We start from the raw sequence: 17513 nt of genomic DNA, 5'->3' as shown, positions 1-17513 counted from the left end.
GTTCCCGACCTCTCTCCGGGGCCTCCAGGCTGGGAAGCGCCGCGCGGCCGTCCAGTTCACCACATCTTCCCCCGCCCCGGGCCACGAGGGACACAGTCCTGGCTGGAGACTGGGATGGGCAGAGGCCAGGCGACAGTGGCCCGGCCAGAGCCGGCTCTGGGAGTCCAGGGGCCTGCCCTGGGATCGGTTACTCAGGTCTGGGCGAGGGTGTGGGGTGGTCGTGGCAGCCCCAGAGCAGTCTCGAGTTGCCTTCGGGCCCCAGGGGCTCGAGAGCCCGGCAGGGGCCGGGCGTGGAGAGCCACGCCCCGGGAAGCCGCCCCGCCCGCCGGGCTGCCCGCACCGCTAGGGTTAAGGCCAGGGAGCCTGGCAGACTGGGCGGTGCGCGCGCGGATTGGGGAGAAGTTTTGGTGCGGGGCGGGGCGCGGGGCGGGCCGGTGCGCGCGAATTGGCTGGAAGTTGTGAGGGGCGGGGCGCGCGGCGGGCTCCGCGCTCGCTCTGGGAGAGTCGACAAAGCCCCGCAGGGAAGGACGCCTCGCGGCGCGGCGTCCTGGGCCCCTTGCCCCGCCGCCCCGGGACCTTGGCCCTGGCCCCCGGCCTGCGGACACTCCCCCGGCACCTGCCTGGCCCGGGATCACGCGCGCCGTCGCCAGACCCGGCTCCGGCCCAAGCCGCCCGTGCCCAGGTAGCGCCACCCCGCCCGAGGCCGGGCCCGGGGGCGCAGGGCGGCGGGATGCCGCGCCCGAGGCGGCGATGATCGCGGAGCGCACCCCGTGGGCCCAGTTCTGAGTTCCTTCGCCCGTGCGCCTGCCTGACCACTGAGTCCCCGCCGAGGTGAGCCCCGCCGCGCGCGTCCGCGACCCCGGGTGGGCAAACTGGTGAAGGTCGGGGGTCCGGGGCACGAGCGCGCGGGTCCAGTCCCTGGCCTCCTTACCCCTCTGCGGAGCTACCAGGCACGGGTCACGCGCCACTGCTCTTGCCCGGCCTGCGGTGCTGCCCTGCGCCCCGCCCCCGCACCCCACGTGGGGGCCCCCCAGCGCAAATTTGTCCGCTAATCTGTGGGGCGGCTCAGTGTTGTGTATCCCGCGGGCAGGGCCGGAGTTACAAGCGCCAGGAATCCAGACGGTGTTTGGAGAGAGGGGGGTGGCGGGGGAGGACGGTAATTAGTGTAAACCCTTTGTCTGCCTTTGATATCCAAGGCTTCTCTCCCGCTGCGGCTTCCTCTGCCTGGAGCGTTGCCCAGTGGGGACCAACCGACCCCGGTCCAGGACTTGGGTGGCTGTGGCCCTGGGCCCATGGGCCCCTGGGTCGGAGACTGGGGACTTCGTCCTGGCACTGAGTGATCACTCACCCAATGCCCCCAGGTCTGGGCAGGCCGAGATGACGCTGTGTCCCGCGTTGTTGCTGCTGCTGCTGCTGCCACCGCTGCTGCTGGGGACCCTCCCTGGGGCCACCGCCGCCCGAGGTGAGTTTTGGCACTGGGCCCGGCAGCCTGGCCTTGGCCAGCACCGCCCCTTTCCCCGCTGTGGCCCTGAACCCTGCCACAGTGTGGCCTGGCAGGAGCCCTGCGCCTGCCCCTGCCATCCAGCTCACCCAGCCCCCCCAGCACAGGAGGGCCCCCTCATCCACAGGGTCCCCCCCTCAAGAGTGGGGCCTACCTCACTCTTGCCACCAGGTGGGCTCTAACCTTGCTCTCCTCAGGACACGCTTCTAGTCTTGCACACGCATGCACTTTCACACGCATACCTGCAGCTGGAGCAACTGGTCATCCTATGGATCGTTAGGGAGTGGACCCAGTTGGGACCTTGGGAACCTGCAAAAACCCTAAGAGGCCAGGGTGAGCTAGACGGAACGTTGGTGACCTTCTTAGGGCCTGGAACTCACACTGACCCACAGTCCCCACCCCAGCCCTGACCCAGTGCTGGGCCTGCCCCCCCCAGGCAGGCGATGCAGGATAGAAGCTGCATGGCGGGGTTGAGACCCAGACCTTAGGGGCCTCATGGGTTGGCAGGGGCCATCTTGGGGCAGACACCTGAGGACTTCCCACTGCAGGGCCCCGCACTGTACCTCTCAGCACCCACTACACCACAGCCTGGGTCTATCCCCACATGTCTGATGTTCAGGTGGACATCTCTACCCCGGTACCCAGCTCCACCAAGGGACATCTGTGGCGGGTGGGTGATGCGTTTCCGCCATGTTCTAGGAGCAGAAAGACACAGTCCTGGCCTCCTCTGTAGCCAGGCCGGCCCTTTGGGTGTGCTGACCACTCAGGATCGTCCCTTGCTCTGTCCACCAGTCCTTTGAGGCCTCGCACCCCGCCCCCGCCACTGGGTGAGCGCACCCAGCCCAACCTGGCCTTATATGGCCACGTTCGGGTGTTGGGTGGCAGGCGGCGGCCCAGGTGGGCCTTATGCCATAGTACCCCCCCGCCCGCCAGGGACTGGCTGGCTGGCTGGAGGGTGGGGGCTGTCCAGGCTCAGCCAGGCTGGCGGCTGTTCTGAGGGCCCAGGCAGTGACCTGGTCATTGCGGGCACTTAGGCCATGCTGGGTGAGCCCCCACATGGCCAGTGGCCGAGACTTTGGTTCCTCTTTTAACTGCTATGCACCCCCACCCCTGCACCTGCCTGTCCTTGGGCCACTCAGCCAGGGAGGCTCTGGAGGCCTCTGTCCTGCCATGGTCACTGCCCGGAGCTGAAGCTGAGTGGTGGATGGCAGTGGCCCAGTAGGGCCTGCCTCTTTGCTGAGACAACCAGAGAGGCCACTCCCTTTGCCCTGGGCCCCCTTGGCTGCAGCCTTGGAGGTTGCTGTCTGTCTGCCACTGTTGTTGCCTGGTGAAGCCCTGGAGCTGGAGGGAGCTGTGTCCAAGGGGAAGGACCCTATGGTCAGGTGGACATGGGGAGGAGTGTTTGCCCCACTAGACCCAGCTGGACCTTCATCTGGGTTGGCCAGCATGTAGAGGTCTTGGGTCATTTTTTGAAGTCTTTTCCCTGTGGGGTCACAGTTTCTAGAAATGGTACATCACTAGTCTTGGGTCATGTTTAAGAAGTTCCCCTTTTCCCAAACTTTCACAATCTTGGTGGGTTTGTCTTAAGCTTCTTTTTTTTCAAATTTGAAAAAAGATTTGATTTGGTTTTCTCTGTTTCCATTTTGTTTCTCACAGTGGGAACTTGAGAGGTTTAGAATTAAATACCTTCCACAAATAACTTTGAAAGAAGTCATTTTAGGGGATTTCTGAGAAGTGCCACCTTTGAACTTTTGCACAGATGGCCCTGGGGAGCACTCTCTATGCAGCCAGCCCAGGAGGCCACTCCCCATCCTCTAGACCTGGTCAGTGTGCTTGGGGTAAGCCATGCCTCAAGCCAGGCAAGCCTGGAGCCTGTCTGCAGAGCCCTGCACTCTGGGATGGTCTCAGGGACTCCCCGCTGGGGATGCTGTGCCAGAAAGGAGGCTGAGAGTATGTGACCCATGACCTTGGTCCCTGGCTAGGCTGCCCAGGGCTGTCCTTCCTCAGACCCCTCCAGGCCAGGGCTGGCCAGTGTGCAGAGGGACTGAGGTGGACTTGCCGGAGCCAGGCTCAGTGGCTGTGAGTAGAGGTTTGGGCCAGCCGCCCCATGCACGTCTCAGGGCCCCACTCCTGGAAGGGAAAATAAATCACTGTCCCCTTGGGGGGGGGAGGGAGGGAACCGTGAACAAAGTCGCCTTTGGCTGGGCCTGGAAACTCCGACCGCAGGCCCCTTTATCCATTGTGCAGGAATCAGTGGGCCTCTGGGCTCACAGCCGCCTTTCAGCCTCTGCAGGGTGCCGTGGCCCTTACTAGGGGAAATGTTGGTTTTTCCCTGGCTGTGGCCTCCAGCCTTGGGCTCACCCAGTCCTGGCTCAGAGCTCTGGCTGTGCTGGAGAGTGGGCTGTGTCCACCAACCCTCCGTGCAGCCTAGACCTGGTGCTGCCCCTTGTCCAGCAGTCTCAGGCCACATACTGCACCCTGTGACACATGTCAAGTGCCACTTCACCTTGCCTGCAGCTGCCTTCAGCCTAAGGATCCAAGGTCTGCTCCAGGGGGCAGTAGCTGCCGGGTCTATAGGCCAGGATGGCTGTAAAGTGGGGTAGAAGGGGAGGTGGCCCTGGCCAGGGCAGGCCTAGGAGGAGAGGTAGATGTCTATGTCACCTGGGGGAGCAGCAGTATGGGGTAGGGGCTCCTAGGAAACATCCTAGGGGGCAGGGGGCTTCCAGTCTTGGCAGGAAGCACAGTGGGTTTTTTATTTTTTTCCCTGAGATGTCATAGAAGCTGGAGAGCAGTGGGTAGGGCAGGGGAGTTAGGCTGGGGAGTGCCCAGACCCTGTGGGCTCCTGTGAGACTAGAGGGCACCAGGCCCGTGGCTTCAGGGCCACTGTGCTCCCTACAGCCCACCTGCCTGTCCCCAGTGGTGACCATGGGGCTTGGTCTGTAGCCCAGTGTTATAGGCCAGATGTACACATTATGGGGGCCTCATGGGGCCAAATGGCCTTATCTTGCTTGCTCAGTGCCTCAGCCCTGTTATTGGGGCAGGAGTGAGGGCTCTGTGCCTGGAGGTGCCCGATAGGCCTGGCTGTTCACTGGTCAGGCTGGGAATCCTAGGCTTAGTCAACTTCCTTGCTGACACCACAAAGATGGTGATAGGCTGCTGGGTCAGGGATCAGAGCATGGGGGCGGGATCCTTCTGAGGGTACCAGGTAGGGAACCCCTAGCTCTAGCAGGTAGACAGCTGTCTCTGAGGTGGGGGCAATGGCATTGCTGATGTGCTGTGGTGCCATGAGAGCCCTGAGGGGAGGAAGAGCCATTGGTGCTAGGGCCAGGGCCAACCGATGGTGCTATCTGAAGACTCCAAAAGCAGGCATTGACCTGGGGAAGGGGGCTGTGTGGTGTCCCGAGGGCCAGCCCAGCTTATTGGCCAGCTTGGTGCTCACTTCTGGGCAAGGGTAGACTGGATGCTTTGTCCACTCATGGGCCCAGGGTGCCTGGACCTGGGGGTTCTCCAGAATCCTCCTCAGATCCTGAAGGTCTAGTGCCCAGGGCTGCCCTGGGTCTGTGCACACTGTGCAGAGCATGTGTGTGTGCCCATGTGCTTGCCTGAGCATCTCATGTGGGGCATGGCCTGCTGTTCTCTGCCTCTTAGGGGAAGGTTCTGGGCCCTGAGGCCACTGTCTCTGGGGTTCCCTATTCACCCTGTGCTGGGAGCCCCTGGGGGGCCAGCATGGGTGCAGGGACCACGTCTCCTTGTCAGAACAGGGTACTGGGCACATGCTTCCAGGAGTTGGGGGCACTGTCCTCAGAGGGCTCTGCAGCTGGTCGGCCTGTTACCTCTGGGCATACTCCTTAGGTCGTCACACTCAGGTGGGCTCTGTGTGCTCCCTGAGGCCTTGTGCAGGGGTCTGCGTGAGCCAGGCTGAACCTGGCTCCCCTCACAGCCCTCTAGTCAGGGCCCACACACTCCTCTGAGCTCTCTAACCCACTTTGCTTCTCCAGGAGGGGGTCCAGCTGCCCCATCCCATGGCTGGGTCCATCACCTTCCAGCCCAAAGGTCTTGGGGCCATGCAGGTCTTGCTGGGGAGGTAGCTGTCAAAAGCTGACTGGGGATTCCCACACGCAGCACTCCCTCCATGTCTGAGGCTGGTCAGGGCCAGCATTTGTCCAGTCCCTCTGTGAACGGAGCTCAAGGTCAAGGTCAGAGGCTTGACTGGGGGGGTCAGCTGTGGGACCAGGCTCCCCAGCTATCAGCTTCTACCTGCCCTACACTCCCCAGGTGTACCAGGTCTTGCGTGGCCCTGCAAATCTGTCCCTGAGGTGTCCCCATGTCCTTGGCTACAGGGAAGGATTCTAACACAGCCCTGTAGGCTCTATAGATGGGAGGACATAGCTGGCCTGAGCTGTGGAGGCCCTAGGGGTGCCCAGTGCTAAGCTGGGCTGGGCCTCCACTTAGACCCAAGAACCTTTGAGAATGGCAAAGCAGCTCCAGAAAGTGCGAGCTTTCCATGCTGGCCAGCCCATGTGCATTGTATGTCCCTGCACACTGGGCTTATGCCCTCCTAGGCTGTGGGCTGAGTTCTAGGGCCTGTGTACCCAGTGCCAAGCAGCATAAGGAGGTGCCCCCCCACCCCCCCGCCATGGGAGGGTAGGAAGCTGCTGGCAGCCCTGGCTCCTGCCTTTGTGCCTGACGCTACTCCTACCTTATTCTCTTAGCCAACCTTCCTTGAGCACCTGCTGTATACCAGGCTCCAGGAAGGGCTTGGGTATGGATTGAGCGGGGCAGCCAATGTGGGGCCTCTATGGGGTCATGGGTGCACCCATGAAAGTATGGGAGAAGGAGGTGTGGGGAGGGTGCACTGGTGGGGATAGTGAGGCCTGGGGAGCTGGGCCAATGAAGACTGCTGAGCCTGGGGGTATTCTGCCTATCTTCCCAGGGCTGCTCCTCATCCTGGGGCTCCTGCCCTCCCCACCCTGTCTGGGTTCTGAGGGGTGTCTGGGAGAGTGGGGACATTGGAGAAAGAATGTGTATCCAGGGACATGGTGTATCTGGGGATAGTGAGCATCTTGGGATGTTGTCTCTGGACATAATGTGTGTCTGAGGACACTGGGGAGAGTGTGTGTCTCTGGACAAGGTATGTATCTGGGGATATGGTCTGGGGACAGAGTGTGTTGGGGACATTGGGGACAGAGTGTACATCTGGGGACATGGTCTGGGCACAGAGTTTGTCTCTGGGATAGTGTGTGTCTGGGAATGCTGGACATTGGGTGTGTGTTTGTGGACAGTTGTCCTCCCTGCTTTGTCTGGTACAGTGTGACAAGATGTGTGACGTGCCTGAGCTTTGGGTGGCCTGGGGCCTGGGCTCATGTGGGCTTGGTCCAGACCAATGGTCCCCAACCTTTTTGGCACCAGGGACTAGTTTCATGAAACACACATTTCCTCAGACCCGGGGTGGGAGATGCATTAGATTTTCATAAGGAGGCACAACCTATGTCTCGGCACACACACTTCACAGAAGAATCTGAGCTCCTATGAGACTGATGCTACCGCTGACCTGACAGGAGATGGAGCTCAGGCAGTGGTGCCAAGAGGAGGGCTGTAAACATAGAAGAAGCTGCCCTCCCTCGCTCGCTGCTCAACACCTGCTGTGGGACCTGGTTCCCAACAGGCGTCTGACTGATTCTAGTCTGTGGCCTTGGGATTGGGGACCACAGTTCCACAGGAGCAGGGCAGGTGAACCCCCAGGTTGCTGTGTCCCCTCTGGGCCCTGCTGCTGTGGGGCAGCCTCCACTTCCTGCCTGTTTTTCACACATGAAGGGTAGGGCTGGAGGGGAGGGGTGGGAGGGAAGAGAAGGGGGTGCTGGCCCCTGTACCCAGCCTCCTGTACCCATTGGTGCAATGAGACCTTGGCCCAGCCCTGGCTCCCTGGCCTGCCCACCACCCTGTACCTGCAGCCCCTGTACTGGCGACTTGTCAGGGCCAAGGTGTAGGTGTGAAGGCCCAGCCCCCGCAATGTCCCCATGCTGAGGGTCCTCCTAGGTTCTCTAGCAGGTGCTTCTGGGCCTCAGTTGTTGCCCACTGGTCAAGTGGTAGGATTCCTGTCCTGGTGAACAGGGGATCTTTTCTGGCCAAATACAGAGCAGAGGCAGCTGTCTTGGCAGCCAAAGTCCCCAGGATCTGATGGGGTGCTCAGGTGGGAGTGGGTGTGGCAGGGTTGGCCTGGAGAGGGGAAGGGCAAATGGAGGGCTGTTTGCTTTAGGATAAGGCTGGCTCCTCTGGTGGGGCTGCTGCCCTGGGGGCCACAGTTCCGGCTACCTGGAGGTCACTGGCTTTGTCACTTGACAGTGACTGGGTGGGTCCTGACAGCTCCCTCTGTGCCTGTCCGCTCCTGTTTCCCACAGACACTTCTGACCTGCTTCCTTTTCCCTGAGGCAGGGAGGGGGCCAGGCTGCAGGTGACCCTCTGACAGTATAGCCAGGGTAGGGCTTCTCTGCCACTGGGTGGCTCCTTTTCAGGGCATGGAGGTGTTGGGTCCAGCGCCCCCAGGACAGGTTAGAGCAGTTTCTCCACTTGCTCCTTCCAGACAGTGGCCTGTAGATTTGTAAGGCCTGTGCCTGGTGTCTGCCCAGACGAGCAGGTCCTGCAGCATGGGAGGCTTCATGGAGGGGAGCAGCAGGTATCAGTCAGGGTCTCCCTGGGGTGGGCCTGGGACCCTGGAAGGGCTGAGGGGTCAGGTGGCTGTGTGTCCATGGACTCCGAGACCCTCCCCTGGGCTGGTCGTGGAGGGAGCAGAATGTGCAGAGGAAGGCTGGCCATCAGGAAGGAGACATGAGTCAGGAGAGGTTTCCTCCCGCCCCCCGTCCCCTGGAGAACTGGAGGAAACCTCTGTCCCCACAGCCTAGCCCCCAGTAGGGCTAGGATGGTATCCACTGGGGGACCCTGGACCCTCCCTCAGGCTATCAGTTCTTGCCATCTAGCAGGAGTGGGCTCCAAAGAGGTGGCATAGGGCACTCTGTGAGGGTCTCTGAAGGTGCCCATGGCAGCCCTCTGGACGGGTTTGCCATAGCTGGTCCCAGAGCCAGCTGGTAATCAGGAGTTGAGGCAGTGCTGGCTGGTTGTTGGCAGCACATGCTGCCCTCAGGCCCCCTCATGGTAGCAGTCTGACACCTCAGGCTTGCTGACCCTCCCAGACAGGGGTGGCTGCGGTGTGGGGTAGACACATGAACACCTCTTACCAATGGGCTGGCGAGTGGGGTCTTAGGAACAGTGTGTACCGAGGACATCTCCCGCAAGAGCACTGCCCAGGCCTAGGCCCTTGCATTGCTCGTGCCTGCAGGGTCTTTGTGTCTGGGAACCCACTTGACCAGGCTATCAGGTGGGCTCACAACATGGAGTTCCCCAGGCAGGGCAGAGGTTGGTGGGACACAGGCCCCAGGCCTGGACTTGGCTTCTTGGTGACATTCTGGGGGAAGGCAGCCTTGGAGAGCCTTGGCCTTTCTGTTGTGAGTCCCTCCTCATGGCCACCAGGCTGGAGGTCCAGCTCCTTGGGCCAAACCACGTTCCAGCTTCTGGGCCCCCCTCCCAACTTCTGCCTTCTCCACACTCGTGTCCTCAGACCCAAGGGGCTTGGGGTTGTGCTCTCTGGAGGTGAAGCCATCTGAGAGGGCATGGCTCCTGGGCTAGGCAGACACACCTGGGCAGATGTTTCTGTGACTGACCCAGCACAGGGGCAGTGGGCACATGGTGCTTTCACAGACAGTTGCATGCCCATGTATGCACACCTGGTTGCCTGGTTGGGGCAAGCTGCTCCAGCAACTTGGGTGATGCCTGGAAGTCATGGCTCACAGGGCATTGGCATGAGTGGCCTGGGGAGCATGGTGCTCTCCTCTGTGGTGCTGGGTCCCAGAGTGCAGGGGCCTGGGCCTCTGCCCTGTCGTTCCTTCCCATGTGGCTGGGGAATGACATGAGGTGGCCCCATGTTCTTGATTCATGGTTTTGAGGGATTATTCAGTCAGACTATGCTGAGAGCCAGGCTCTTGTCTTCCTTTGATGAAAGCCTGCCTCCGGGTTGTGCTCAGAGGATATGGAGTCGCTGGCTTGCTGTTTGGGGCCGGGCCCTGAGCTCAGTGGGCGCTGGGTGGATATGGCTGCCATGGTCTGGGAAGAGGGCCCTGTGCTTGGCCTCTGCTTCCCATCCCGGGCTGGTACCAGGCAGAGCCCTGCCCCCTAGTGCCATACCAACAGGATCCCTCACATGCCCACCACTACTCTGGATTCCCACGATCCTGTCCTCTGTGACCAAACTCTCTGTCACCCCACAGGCCCCCCAAGGATGGCAGACAAGGTGATCCCACGGCAAGTGGCTCGGCTAGGCCGCACCTTGCGTCTGCAGTGCCCTGTGGAGGGTGACCCACCACCACTGACCATGTGGACCAAGGATGGCCGCACGATCCACAGTGGCTGGAGCCGCTTCCGTGTGCTGCCCCAGGGCCTGAAAGTGAAGGAGGTGGAGTCTGAGGATGCTGGCATCTACGTGTGCAAGGCCACCAATGGCTTCGGCAGCCTCAGTGTTAACTACACCCTCATCGTGATGGGTTAGTCAGGGCTCCAACCAGAGATCACCTGGGCAGGGGCGGGTGCCCTGGGGCCACACCTGGGGCAGGCGAGCCAACACAGCCTTAGGCAGCAAATCACCCACTTGCTGGGCCCACCAGGACCTGGACAGGACCCAGGATGGCCTGACAATGTCACCGCCCCCAGACTGGGTCCCTGAGGTTGCTTCCTTCCTCTGGGGCAGGAGTCCCACTGGAAGCCGGGGCGGGGCTGTGGTCTTGGCAGGGTGCACTCTGGTGTCGGCTGTGACTTTGAGGCTCAGGTTTCCGAGTTCAGAGGGGCCGCCGGGACGAACGGCCTTTCTGTTCTCTTCTGCCCCTGGGGCCTGGGCATTGGGGAATGGACAGGTGTCCCGTCGACACACCCTCCGCACGTTGGTACCAAGTGCTTGAGCTTGCCTGCCTGCCCCTACCCAACTCCCTGGGGCGGGGCTCCCAGGAGCCAGGCTGGCCCCTTTCAGGGATGAAGGGCCCAACCCATACCCCCAGCTGCATCTTGGTAGCTTGAGACAGCCTGGGCCTTGGTCTCAGGCTTGGTTGAGGAGGCGGCTGTCACAGGGTGGGCAGAGGGGACATTCCTCCACATGCCCTGCCCCAGCACTGCCCAACATGGGCCCTGAGGGCCTCCTCTGTGTGTGTGATAGGAGCACTGTGGCCATTCCCTCCATCTTTTCAGAGGGGATGATGACCAGGCGGTATGTGAGCCATGTCTGTTTGCCAAGCCCTCGGCCCCTTGATGTGGGCTAAGGTTACTGCAGCTGCTGCTGGGCCAGCCCCCCGGTCTTGCAGACCCCCTGGAGCCAGAGGGGGGTGGCAGCCAGCCCTCCAGTCACAGCCCTGCCTGTGGGATCACCTGTTCAGCTGTCCCTGGGTTCTGTGACGTGTGGCCCTGGTCTTTTGCTTGGGGGGCTGTGTTGCAGCCTGGTGGGGACTCCTTGGGACCCCTCACCTGTCCTCCCAATGGGTCCTCCCTGCCTCTGCAGATGACGTCAGCCCAGGCAAGGAGAGTCTAGGGCCTGAGGGCTCCTCTGGGGGCCAGGAGGACCCAGCCAGTCACCAGTGGGGTGAGCATGCATTTAGGGTACCTATCTGTGGGGTGGGGGAGTGGCAGCTATCCCTCCTGGTGCCCCTTGGACCTGTGTCCGCTGACCCTGATGCTGCCCACCCCACAGCGCGGCCCCGCTTCACGCAACCGTCCAAGATGAGGCGCCGTGTGATCGCACGGCCAGTGGGCAGCTCTGTGCGGCTAAAGTGTGTGGCCAGTGGGCATCCACGGCCTGACATCATGTGGATGAAAGATGACCAGGCTTTGACACGCCCAGAGGCCAGTGAACACAGGAAGAAGAAGTGGACACTGAGCCTGAAGAACCTGCGGCCGGAGGACAGCGGCAAGTACACATGCCGAGTGTCGAACCGGGCAGGTGCCATCAATGCCACCTATAAGGTGGACGTGATCCGTGAGTGTGGGGGGCTGGGGGCCTGGTGGGGCTGGGGACTGGGGCCCAGGAGCCATGCCACAGCTCTGTGTCCCTGTGTAGAGAGGACCCGCTCGAAGCCTGTGCTTACAGGCACACACCCCGTGAACACAACAGTGGACTTTGGGGGGACGACGTCCTTCCAGTGCAAGGTACGCAGCGATGTGAAGCCTGTGATCCAGTGGTTGAAGCGGGTGGAGTATGGTGCTGAGGGCCGCCACAACTCCACCATCGATGTGGGTGGCCAGAAGTTCGTGGTGCTGCCCACAGGCGACGTGTGGTCGCGGCCCGATGGCTCCTACCTCAACAAGCTCCTCATCACACGTGCCCGCCAGGATGATGCAGGCATGTACATCTGCCTGGGCGCCAACACCATGGGCTACAGCTTCCGCAGTGCCTTCCTCACTGTGCTGCCAGGTGTGTGGTTGTCCCCCCAGGGCCATGCGGGTCAGGCCATCCCCCCACCCCCGGGGCAGGGCAGCCAGGGGTGCTGTCACTGCCACATACACTGTGGGCCATCTTAGGTAGACGCTCCCCATTCTTGTGGTGACGTCCTCCCTACTTCCTTTTCTCTGTCTCTCTTGCAGACCCCAAACCGCCAGGGCCACCAGTGGCCCCCTCTTCCTCAACCACCAGCCTCCCATGGCCTGTGGTCATTGGCATCCCAGCTGGTGCCGTCTTTACCCTGGGCACTGTGCTCCTATGGCTCTGCCAGGCCAGGAAGAAGCCGTGGACCCCGGCGACTGCCCCTCCCATGCCTGGGCACCATCCACCAGGGACAACCCGTGACCGTGGTGGGGATAAGGACCTGCCTGTGTCAGCTACCCTCAGCCCTGGGCCTGGCATGGGGTTGTGTGAAGAGCTTGGGCCCCCAGCCACCCCCCAGCTCCTTCTGGGGTCAGGCCCAGTTACTGGACCCAAGCTCTACCCCAAACTCTACACGGACATCCACACGCACACACACACGCACTCACATGTGGAAGGCAAAGTCCACCAGCACCAGCACATCCACTACCAGTGCTAGATAGCAGCCACTCTATGGACACCGGAGTGTAGGCTGAGGGCAGACAGGCAGCTGGGTTGAGAGGAGGGGGCTTGGGTGGGGACAGAGCACAAGGAGGGGGCCCACCCATCGTGAGGATGCGTGGCCTGCACCCTGGGGTGCCCTGTATGAAGTAGGGCCCTACACATATGTGTTGTCTGGACACATCTGCATGTGTGGTACAGACGTTTTGCCTGGACACTTGCACATGTGGACCAGACACCAGTGTTGCCAGGATACACATGCACATACATATTCACACACATGCATTGCCTGGACACACACTTGGACTGAGCCACCTCCAGGAAGCTGCGTGCCAGTGACTTGCACCATGCATGTGGCAATGGGCAAGTTGATGAAGGAACCCCCACCCCCGCCCGCCCACCTGTGTGCCAGCCTGGCCTTAGTCATTATTTTTGCCACCTGCTCTGGTGGCCAGAGGCTGGGAGCAGGCGTCAGGCAGCTCCCTGCTCATCCCCACCTGTCTCCCACTGCCAGATTGAAGGGGCCTTGGTATTTATATTTAAGAAATTAAGATAATATTAATAATGATGATACAGGGCTGGGTCTTGGGATGTGGGTCTCTCCTGGGGCCAGGACCTGCCTGGCCTCACAGCCATGCCGCATGTGCCCACCCTGTGGGGCCAGGCACCCACCACCCCACTGCTGTGGCAGCCCCAGACCTCTGTAATTTTATGTAGAGTTTGAGATGCAGCCTCGTATATTTAATTTATTTTGTTAAACATAAGAGTGTGCTTCCCTCCCCTCTACATTGGTATTTCTGCCAGTTTAGTGTCTGTGGGGTATAGTGGGTGTCGGCATGCATGTGTATGCTCATATGTGCATGCCTGTCTGTACAGAGTAGTCTTGGGGGGGGTCCTCACCAAGCCTGAGGCTACAGGGGCTGAGACCTGGGAACTGTCACCAGTGCTTCCAGCTGAGGACTTTTCTGAGTCCCAGGATGTGTTGGGTATGGGGGCCCAGGCCCTGCCGTGTCCCACCCACCTTGGGCATCTGTGTGGAGTGCTACCTGCACCCTGCTGCCTGCACCCCCTCCCCATGCTGTGCAAGCCCCCTGACCCTAAGCATGTGTCCTCAGTTATTTGGGGGCTTCAGTGGATAGACCCTGAGAACTCAGGTCACCTCTGTCCCCAGCATTCCACCCGAGTCACCTCCCTGCCACTCTGACCAGCAACAGTGTTCCCATCCATTGGGGAAGCCAAGTGACCTACAGAGGGCTGGGGCTCCCAGGCTCTTGAGATGTCTTGTGGGCTTGGGCAGAACCCCTGCTGTGAAGTGTGTGAGTCCCCAGAGCTGCGAAGCTGCTGTAGGAGGAGCCCAAGGCCTTTTGGTGTGCAGGGCACCCTTTGGCCCCAGTCACCCTGCCTGGCAGCATAGGTGACAAGGGGCCTCTGGATCGCATTAGGAGAGCTCCCCAGCCTGGGCCCTCCACATGCCTCCTCCAGCCTCCCCACCTGTGTCTGAGGAAAGCCCCACAGTGTTGTCCTGACCTTGGGACAACCTGAGTGCTAGATGGCTGCAGAAGCCAGGCAGAGTGGGAGCTTCAGGCAGCTGGTGACCAACAGATGTTTCCCAGACGGGATGGGCCCAGGCTGACGCCTGGTCTCAGTCTGGTGTGGGGGTGGGAGAGGGTGGGAGACTCCGGGGCAGGAGGGCTTCAGGGTTCCTAGGAGGGTGGGGTGGGTGGGCTCCCCTTCCTTCTCCCAGTTTCCAGACCCTTCTTCCTTGCTGCCCTAGCCCAGCTAAGCCCTGGGTCCCTCCATGTCTCCCCTACTCTTGTCTCCAGCCTGACCCTGCCATAGTTGGGGCCTTGTGGACACCTATGGCCCAGGCCTTCCCCACATAGGGTACACTGGCCATCCTGTACTATTTCCAGGATGAAACCGTGTTTCTATCCCCTGCACAGGTGGGAGGCCAGGAGGGCTGGGGGCACAGGTCTAGTGTGCTGCACAGAAGTGAAGTAGGCAGGTGCTGGGTGGTGGTGAGAACTCCCCTGTGAAGCCCAGCAGCCCAAGTTCTGGCCCATCAAGGGTGACCCCCCCGCCCCAGCGCTCTTGACTTTCAAGAGGTGTCCATAACTGGCCACAGGTGTCACAGAGTGGGGAGGCCTGAGCCTGGTCCCCAGGGAAGGGGTGGTAGTGTGAGGCAGAGATGAGGGGATGTTGGTGGCCCCAACTTGGGGGCCTGAGGGTCTGAGCGCTGGGCCAGGGCTAGGAGATGGGCCAGGCATTCAGGACAGGAACAGAGAAAACCCAGGATTTAGAAGAGGGACACAGGAGGGATGCCCCGCACAGCTGACGTGGCTATGGGACATGGGCTGGGATTAGCTAAGGCAGTGTCTACTGCAGGGGCTACGGTGGGCCTGGGGCTGGGCCGCTGGTGAAGCAGCTGTTCAGGGTCCATGGGCCTTGGGCAGACAAGGATCCCGTGGGCAAGGTATGTGTGGAGCTTGGGTCTCCTGAGACGGGGATGCAGCCCTTCCCAGGGGCTTTTCGGATGTCCGAGAAAACCACAGTGATCAGTCAAGCCCAGCAAAGTTGGGAGGACAAGCCTATGGCTGCTCATCACAAAAAGCCAGTGAGGTGGCCAGGAGGGCTGTGCCCAGCCAGATCCCTCCTGTGTGACCAGCAGATGGTGGTTCCCAGGCAAGCAGGTGTCAGAAGGGGCAGGGAAGGCCATGTCCAGTGGCTGCTGGGATCCACCACATAGGACTATCTAAGGAAAGCAATGTTTCGGGTGCTGACCAGGGGCCCTTGCTGGTCATCACTAGCTTCTCTATTCCTTGAGCCCCTGCAGTGGCTTGGATGAAGTCCCCCTTAGGATGGGGGGGAGCCCAAGAGGGAAACAGGGGATCCTGAGCCCAAGGTCTGGCCTCTGGCCGTGTGGCCCACCTGGAGGCACAGCCCCAGGGAAGCACCTGGAGCTGGACACCCTCCACATGCCACAGACCAGCTCTGGGGACACTCTGGTCCACAGCTGGGCTCCAAGCCACAGGCAGGTCCTGCCATGCCCCCAGCCCTCAGGCACCAAAGCGCTGCACTGCTGGAATCAGGGAAGGACCATGTTGACAGGCATTGGAGCTGGCTGCCTGACAGGCCCAGGCTTAACCCAGTGCTACATCCTTTCCAGCAGCCCCTTGCCTGGCCCAATGTGGTTCCTGGGGTGTCTGGCTCCCAAGGCCAGTCCTGCTGGTGGCACTATACTTAAGCTTCACCAACCACCCTAAGCAGGCTGCCCGTAATGCCTGGTCATGCCAGGCATGTGCCCTTGCAGGGGAGTGGCCCTCAGTGTGGCTGGGGTATGGTAAGAGAGCTGCAGGAAGGACTTTGCAGCCAGACTGGGCAAGATGCCCACCCCCCAGGTATCAACTGGGTTTGCTATAGCCCCAGGTAAAGACTGTGGGAGGGCCCCAAGCCTCAAGGCAGCTATTTGCCCCACCAGCCCTTGCTGAGATAGTGGCAGCATCTGGCCCAGGGCCGGCAGGTGGTGACAGTTGCCAACAGCTGGCCAAGGGGTGGCACCAGGCTTTTCCCAAGTCAAGGGGGTGGGAGTGGGGGTGGGTAGGTCTGGGCCCTCACAGCTGAAGGGGGAGCTTAACTGTGAGTTCCCATCTGCCTCTAGGGGGCTACCTGGGGCTGGGGCAGGGCTCCCCTTGGGGAGGAGCGAGGTCAGCAGAGCAGAGAGAGTGAATGGAGGGGGCAGAGATGGGGTCCCAGCTATTCCCCATGGCAGAGCCACTCTGGTGGGGGGTCAGATGGGCTGTAGCAGGGAGGCTGGGGAGAGGGGCCCACAGGGTCTGGGGTCTGCAGTACCAGGCTGGGGGTGGGCAGTGGGGCTGATCAGCCACGCTCATTTCTAGACACCACTGAGTCCAGCTCTTCCAGCTCCCACTCACCTGGGATGCCCTCAGCTGAGACCCTCCAACCTGCAGCACTAGGGACCTCCAAGAATGGGGGGCACCTGGCTGTGGGCAGGACAGTGATGGAGGAGACTATACGCCCTCCTGGCAGGTTGGGTCAGGGTGGCCACAGATCATGGCCCCATGAATCTCTCAGAGGAGTGGACAGCTTGCCAACCCCACGAGGCCCCATAACCCATGTAGGCCCTGCGCCTGGAGGCAGCAAGTGCAGTGGTCAGCTCTGATGGCCAGTGGTCATCTGGTGTAGCCTGTACCTGACTGGGCTCTGGCTCTCAAGTCCTGGGGCTGCCACCCCCCATAAGACCCCAACAGCCACCTGGCCATTGTGACCTCCGTGTCTTCACCTGTGCTCAGGGCGCAGACAGGGCAGGGGTATCCACACCTGCCCCAGAGCACACAGCCACCCAGGACCTCAGCCTGGCCCAGACCAGGAAGGGTGGGACGGCTGGGGTGGTGCCAGGCTCATAGGCAAACGCTGCTCGTTCACAGTTTTTTCCTCTTTTTTTCTCTTTCTTCCAAAATCCATCCCCTACTGCTGCTTCTGGAGACCCTCCCAGACAGTTGGCATTGGCCGTGCTAGCTGCCCATAAAGCCCCTCTGAAGGCCACAGCCAAACCAATAGTGGGGGTGGGTGGGGGTGTGGGGTTGTGGGTGGGTGGGTGGCAGGAGGGCTGTGCTGTGAGCTTGGCCCGGTGGGAAGGCCTCCAGCTGTCCTTTGCTGGAGGCTGAGGCCTGAGTCACCCCAGAGCTGTTGGGCTCATACTGGGGGCCATGTGGTGTGGCTATGCCAGTGGCATTGTGGCCATTCTGCTCCACTGGGAGCTGAGACCTGGCTCCATTAGCTCCCTTGGCCCCCTAAAGTCCAACACTGAACATTGAGTACCCTGGATGCTCAGGGCCAAGGAGGCTTGGCCACAGGTACACAGCAGGGAGGGTGGTGGAGGGT

General features: G+C 61.4%; 1 protein-coding gene across 2 annotated transcripts; it reads left to right on the top strand.

Annotated features, from left to right (window-relative positions):
• The first annotated feature begins 695 nt into the window (after nucleotides 1-695).
• FGFRL1 (fibroblast growth factor receptor like 1) lies at nucleotides 696-13388 on the top strand. Of its 2 annotated transcripts, none has more exons than XM_053577894.1 (7): nucleotides 696-831; nucleotides 1362-1462; nucleotides 9820-10092; nucleotides 11094-11174; nucleotides 11283-11567; nucleotides 11649-12002; nucleotides 12173-13388. In XM_053577894.1, the coding sequence occupies exons 2-7, from the start codon at nucleotides 1378-1380 to the stop codon at nucleotides 12607-12609; spliced, it is 1515 nt and encodes a 504-aa protein (XP_053433869.1). In that variant the 5' UTR covers nucleotides 696-831; nucleotides 1362-1377; the 3' UTR covers nucleotides 12610-13388. The 2 variants fall into 2 exon arrangements, with proteins under 2 accessions (XP_053433869.1, XP_053433868.1); XM_053577893.1 differs by lacking the exon at nucleotides 696-831 and adding an exon at nucleotides 1053-1156.
• Nucleotides 13389-17513: the final 4125 nt, after the last annotated feature.

The sequence above is a fragment of the Nycticebus coucang genome, chromosome 23 (genome assembly GCF_027406575.1).
Source record: "Nycticebus coucang isolate mNycCou1 chromosome 23, mNycCou1.pri, whole genome shotgun sequence".
Taxonomy (NCBI): Eukaryota; Metazoa; Chordata; class Mammalia; order Primates; family Lorisidae; genus Nycticebus; species Nycticebus coucang.
The sequence above is the reverse complement of the archived record's forward strand: the minus strand, read 5'-3'. Positions and strand labels throughout refer to the sequence as shown.